General features: G+C 43.4%; 1 protein-coding gene across 2 annotated transcripts in view; it reads left to right on the top strand.

Annotated features, from left to right (window-relative positions):
- Positions 1-5,989, top strand: part of Znf3 (zinc finger protein 3) — a 10,216-nt gene extending 4,227 nt beyond the window's left edge. For both annotated transcript variants that reach the window (XM_010608993.3, XM_010609001.3), the window contains exons 3-5: positions 568-656; positions 1,063-1,189; positions 2,808-5,989. In XM_010608993.3, the coding sequence (XP_010607295.1) occupies positions 568-656; positions 1,063-1,189; positions 2,808-3,874 (1,283 nt within the window). In that variant the 3' untranslated portion in view covers positions 3,875-5,989. The remainder of the gene's footprint in view (positions 1-567; positions 657-1,062; positions 1,190-2,807) is intronic.
- The last annotated feature ends 448 nt before the right edge of the window (positions 5,990-6,437 follow it).

Genomic DNA, 6,437 nt, shown 5'->3' with positions numbered 1-6,437 from the left:
TTTTTTTTTTTTTTTTTGGTACTGGGGATCAAACTCAGGTCCTTGTGCTTGCGAGGCAGGCAACAGAACCACTGAGCTAAATCCCCAGCCCTATTTTCATTCTTAACGGGTGTTGTTTCCGTGGTTTTCAGGAAAGAGAATTTAAATTTAAGTCTCTTTGTTGAAACCTACTGTGTCTAGAGGTTTGGAGTCTCTGAGACATATATGTAATTTTATAGATTACAGAAAAAGTTCTGTGGTCTAGCACAGAAACAGGAAACATTTGTAGTGTTTAGATTTCCTCTGGGTGTGGAGAAAGAGAGAAGTTCTTGGTTGTTATGTTTTAGTGAGGGCTGGGGTAGAGCTGCTCCTTTACCTCTGTCTGAGAACGTGATATAGGAGTTTGAGTTCAGAGATGTGTGGAAGGATGATGGAAGGAATGCGAGAGAGAATCTTGTGCCTGCCCCCGCTTGGGGGATAGGAAAAGAACACAGCAGTCATAAAAGATAGGCGTGGCCAGTATCACTGAGAAGAGTGAACCGAGGCTGGAGAGCAGGGAGACTCACTCCGGAGCCCTTTGTTCTTTAGCTCTTCCTTCAAAAGTTCCTGCCTTTTCCAATAAGGACAGTCTGGGGGATGAGATGTTGGCAGCTGCTCTCCTAAAGGCCAAGTCCCAGGTAAGCTGTGGTCCCTTCATCCTTATCCTTCCTTGTAGACAGTTTTGTTCAATGCCATCCCATTCAGTCCCTAATTTCTGAATCTATCCATCAGGGCCATGCACCTTTCTTACTGAGTAATGGATCTTTACCTTCTGTCATGGACTCTTGTTTCTTATCTGCTTTGACTGCCTTTCCCCACTTCCCAAAAAGGCATTTTAAAAATTTATTTATTTTGAGTATGTAGATCAGGCTAGCCTTGAACTCACAGTGATCCTCCTGCCTTAGCCTCCTGAGTCCTGGGATCACAAGCTTGTGTCCCCATGCCAGCCAAGAGGCATTTTTGAGTCCCATCTTGAATTGATTTTTTGGTGCTGCCAGTCCCTACCCTCACTCTGAAATTGCACGTGTGACCATGTTGTTTCAGAAGTTGGTGACATTTGAGGATGTAGCTGTCTACTTCATCCGAAAGGAGTGGAAACGACTGGAACCTGCTCAGAGGGACCTGTACAGGGATGTGATGCTGGAGAACTACGGGAATGTGTTCTCGCTGGGTAAGGAACTCTTATGGTTTCTTAGCTTCCTTCCTTGTTGGTAACAATGTCACTGTGAACAAATAGCTAGCGATCGGCTCAGCCTTGGGACATCCTAATCACAGTGATGACCAAAACTGATGTTTGTACAGTAATTTGCAGTGTAGAAAGAGTTTTTCATCTATATCCATTTATTCAGTCGTCACAGTGACACTGTAGTCAGGATAGCTAGAATTACTCTCATTTTATAGGAGAGAAAAGTGAGGTTGGAGATCTCAAATGCTTTGTGCATGGTCATAGAGCTGCTGGGTGGCAAAGCTTGAGCCTCAATCTTTTTAACTCCACATTTAGTACTTTTTCTATGTATGCTCAGGACTTAATGTGTAATCCAGCAGCTTTTCTAAAAGACTAGTGTGAACATAGAAGGTGCTGTTCTATGTCTGAGTGAATAATCTGGGACTTGACTCTGTCTCTTCCTCCTCTTGTCTGTTGGATTCCCCCTTGGGACCTCTTGCTTTGTTTAGGCTCGAGCACCTGGTGCTGTCACAGAAATGTACACTTGTTTTAAAGAGACCTGGCCTCCTTAATCTTTAGGATTAATTCCTTGTTTCTCATCCCACTTTCAGTAAGAACATTTTCCTGAGCAGTGCCAGAGGGTCTTACTAACCCCCAGCTGAGACCTCCCTGTACATTTCCTTTCTGTCGCCTGCAAAGCTGGGGTCTAGATTGTGCTCTGAAGCCACTCAGTTTGAGCAGGATGAGCTTCCTCACTCTGTGTCTCTTGCCCATTTCGGAATCCTGACATGATCTCTTGGATGAAGTGAGGAAGGGCCAGGGGTCCTGGTTGAAGGGAACTGAGAACAAAGAGGTCCTATTCAGGTGAGGGAAAAACAGCTGTTTCTGTCTCTGACACTCATTGCCCTGTCTTCTTTTTAAAAAGAAAACCAAACTATAAATGCTAACTACCTAGACCCTGCACATTTACTCTCTGGAAGAAAAGTCAAATACTGAGTTTGTTTACATAGCCTCCCACATGAGCATGGCCTTCTGGCCTGGACTGAACACCCTGCCTGTTGCTGTGGGTGTGGCATATATGGTAGGACTACAGATAGGATGGGTCTGCTGAGCTGGGCTGTGAGGAGTCCCTCATGTCTCTACCCGCCTGCTTCTTTCGGCTGTGCCACTGTTCATCATCACCGTCATCTCTCTCTTCAGCCATCTTTGTTAGTCTCTTGTATTTGCTCTTCCTTAAACTGTTCTTGGAACCACCATCTGCCCAGTTACATTTACATCCTCTGACCTCTCCGAAGACTTTGCTGCTTGTTAAACAGTGTCTTTTCTCTTCTAGTTTTGGTTTTCAACTTGCCTACTCCATCCTCCCTCCTGACAGCTTCTGCTTTTTCTGTTCCTTCAGCTCTTCTCTCCTTTGATTTTGCTTTCTACCTTGTTCCTTTTCTTTCCTTGGGCCAGTTGTCTTACTTTGGTATAGCTATGTGCATATAGAGTAGGCCTCTTTTTAGTCATGAAAAAGGCATATGTTTTTAGTGCTATAAAAATCAGTCGCATTGATTATCTTTTCCTCTGACTTTTATTCTTTTTTTCACAAGGAAAAAGTGACTTTTTTGTGTGTGTGTGACAGATGGTGAATCCAGGACTGAAAATGATCAAGAAATTTCGGAAGATACAGGATCACGTGGGATGCTGTTGGGAAGATTCCAGAAGGATATTTCTCAGGGTCTTAAATTTGAAGAAGCCTATGAACAAGAAGTCAATCTAAAGAGGCAACTAGGGAACTCTGGGAAAAGATTGAATAGGAAAATACAAGATTTTGGTCAAATGACAGTTGAGGGAAAGCTGTCCCCCATGGGAGAGAGAAATGAGAAATATAATGAGTTTGGGAACAGCTTCGCTGTGAGTTCCAACCTTATTTCACATCAGAGACTTCCTATGGGAGATAGACCCCATAAATGTGATGAATGTAGCAAGAGCTTTAATCGAACTTCAGACCTTATTCAGCATCAGCGAATCCACACAGGGGAAAAACCCTATGAATGTAGTGAATGTGGAAAGGCCTTCAGCCAGAGCTCACATCTTATTCAGCATCAGAGAATCCACACTGGGGAGAAACCTTATGAATGTAATGATTGCAGGAAGACCTTCAGTTGTAGCTCTGCTCTCATTCTACATCGGAGGATCCACACCGGGGAGAAACCTTACGAATGTAATGAGTGTGGGAAAACCTTTAGCTGGAGCTCCACCCTAACTCACCACCAGAGAATCCACACTGGTGAGAAACCCTATGCTTGTAATGAGTGTGGAAAGGCCTTCAGTAGGAGCTCCACCCTTATTCATCATCAGAGAATCCACACTGGAGAGAAGCCCTATGAATGTAATGAGTGTGGGAAGGCCTTCAGCCAGAGCTCACATCTCTATCAGCACCAGAGAATCCACACTGGAGAGAAGCCCTATGAATGTATGGAGTGTGGAGGAAAGTTTACCTATAGTTCAGGCCTTATTCAGCATCAAAGAATCCACACAGGGGAGAACCCCTATGAATGTAGTGAGTGTGGAAAAGCCTTCAGGTATAGCTCAGCTCTTGTTCGCCATCAGAGGATTCACACTGGAGAGAAGCCTTTGAATGTAATGGGTATGAGCAAAAGTTCTCTCAGAGTTACTGCTGAATTAAATATCAGAGAGTCTACATGAAAGAGCCACACACCCGTTTTCCTCACTTCCCGAGTCTAAAGAGCTCTTGCCTTATTTTATAAGTAGGAACAACTTAGGCTGTGTCCCTTCCACTTCAAACATTTCCCTTTAGAGAATGGGGCAGATTGGGCGTATCATTGTGGCACAGTGATCAGAAACCTAGTGGATTTCCTAGAATGACACCAGCCTTCAAAGCTTGAGAGGCAAGTCTCACATTAAGTGCTGGGTGCAGGACCATTCACCCTCTTTTGGAAGGGAGTTTGCACTAAACTGTTTTTCTCATGCCAGAGGAGCCTTTCTTTCCAACATGGGGATATAAGATTCTTAGGAATAAAATTCCAATGATTCACTAGTTGGAATCAATGTAGTGAGCACAAAAGGCAGTGGAAAGAATGTCCTGGGTCCTTCTGTTTGCTAGGAAGGGGAATAGAGGCTACATTTTTTAAGACACTGCCCTCAGTCCAGATTTAAGATTTGACAAGGAACATGCTATTGTGTGTTATGATGTCAATCAAGGAAGCTTGGTGTTGAGGGATTTGTTGTTTTATTGAAGAGGGGAAAACTACCCCAAGAAGGATTTCTGTGATGACTGTATCTTGTTGGGCTTTTGGAGCAACATGCTCATGTTTCCAGGAGCAGTCTGGCAGTGCTGTAGGCAGACCCTCCTGGGCTCCCTGTACTGACTGGGAAATCTTACTGAGCAGTGAATAACCTGAGAGTGCAGATCAGAAGTGTTTAGCACGGGCCTCTGATTTCCTGCCCTATCTTCCTCTTCCCACTCATGAAATGACAAGTGACTCACTCCAACCTCTAGTTATTAAGGATGCTTTCAAGGAGCCCACTCAGCCCTCCTCTCCTGCCCTCTTACCTCTAACACCTGGCCCTGGCAGCCGGACCTCTCCTAACTCCATTTCTAACTTCCACAGCCAAGGATTAACGCAAATAAAGAGCAGAGACCAGAGAAGGAAGGTTGTGGACTAAACCTGGTGGCAGGGCTCCTTGCAGGGTTAGAATGGTGCTCCCTAAATTTCCCCAGGCTGAGAGGTGACCTTCCATTGTTTTCCCAACCCTGCTCATCCTGTAGCGTAAGTGAAGTGCACTATTAAACAGAATAGTTTTTCAGAAGAGGAAATTGAGTGTGTTTTTGTGCAGGGGCCCAATTTATTTCTGGTAGAACACTCACTATAAATGGAATCTGAAAACCTTCAAATTTTTTAAACAATCATTTCTTAGATACAGGTACAAGGTTTCTTTTCCCCTCTGACCTTCATCATAATTCCTCTAGATACTGTACTGACACAAATCAACATAAAACCATTGACAGAGTTACTCCCACATTCAGAATATTATGAGCTGCAGCTTATTCTGTGTGGTACAATACTTAAGACCAACAACCAAAAATAGGAAGGTATTATTGGGTATAGGGTTCCTGAAAAGAGTACTTGTTGGGTAGCATTTAGATTTCTTGGTAGGGTTATTTATAGAAGGGTATTACAACCACAGAGAAGGCTGATGGAGAAAACATCTGGGACTGGCCTTTTTGAAAAAGTTTTAAATCATAAATGGTAATTGGCCATCTAATACAGGTTTCTAATTTCACAGAACTAGAATGAAACATTTTATTGGCTCTTAGCATTTGCTACATACAGTTTGACTTGGTTTCTCAAAATGTGGATGGTGAACTATCCATATTAGAATCGCTAAGCTACTTATTAGGCATGATGCTGTCTTTTAAGCCCCAGGTTACTCTTATCATGATTTCTGGGGCAGGAGTACATTTTTTTACACAGAAAAGGAAGAAATAGTAATGGTATGGTTCGAAAATGGTATAGGAGAATACAAAGTTGAACTAGTTCTCGACAGCTTGGGTTGGGCAATACCACAGTCACAAGAGATGCTCTGGAAGGGACCTCTGAACAGGTGAGGCCTCTAGGTGAACCTGAAGCCCATTCTCTGCTCAGTAGTGGAAGCACTCGCGTACTGAAGCCACCCCAAGAGGGTAAGAACTTCATATCATCTGATAGGAGCCTGTAATAGAGACCATTATGTGAATATTTTACTTAAAAATTTTATTTCTTTTTAGGTTTTTTGAGACAGGATCTCGCTCTGTAAGTCAGGCTGGCCTTGAACCCACTGTGTAGCTTAGGCTGGCCTTGAATTCGCTGTAACTCTTCTTCATCAGCCTCCCAAGTTCTGGGATTATAGCATGCACCACCACACCTGGCTAAAATAATTTTTTGAAATTACTTCTGTAACGTTCTGCTCACTTGGTTCTACAGGTCATCCCTGTTTCCTATGCTGATCATTTTTTCAGTCCCTGACTGGCCACTCCTTGATGTTTTACCATGTTATCAGCCTGTCCGTTCTATATTGTTCTTGGAACCCACTTATTCCCTGGGCTTCAACCATCACCTCTATTTGTGCAAATGTGGTACTGATCTCTCCCCCAGGTTCTAGATGGGCCTCCATCTGACTACAGAACATTTACACTTGGACTTTATGTATTTCAAACCTGTATATTTTTCCCATTGTTGTCTCAAAATTTCTGTAAGTCAGAGTCACA

Source organism: Fukomys damarensis, unplaced genomic scaffold (genome assembly GCF_012274545.1).
Source record: "Fukomys damarensis isolate Sample0158 unplaced genomic scaffold, DMR_v1.0_HiC HiC_scaffold_17, whole genome shotgun sequence".
Classification (NCBI taxonomy): Eukaryota; Metazoa; Chordata; class Mammalia; order Rodentia; family Bathyergidae; genus Fukomys; species Fukomys damarensis.
This window is presented reverse-complemented; position numbering and strand designations above follow the sequence as displayed.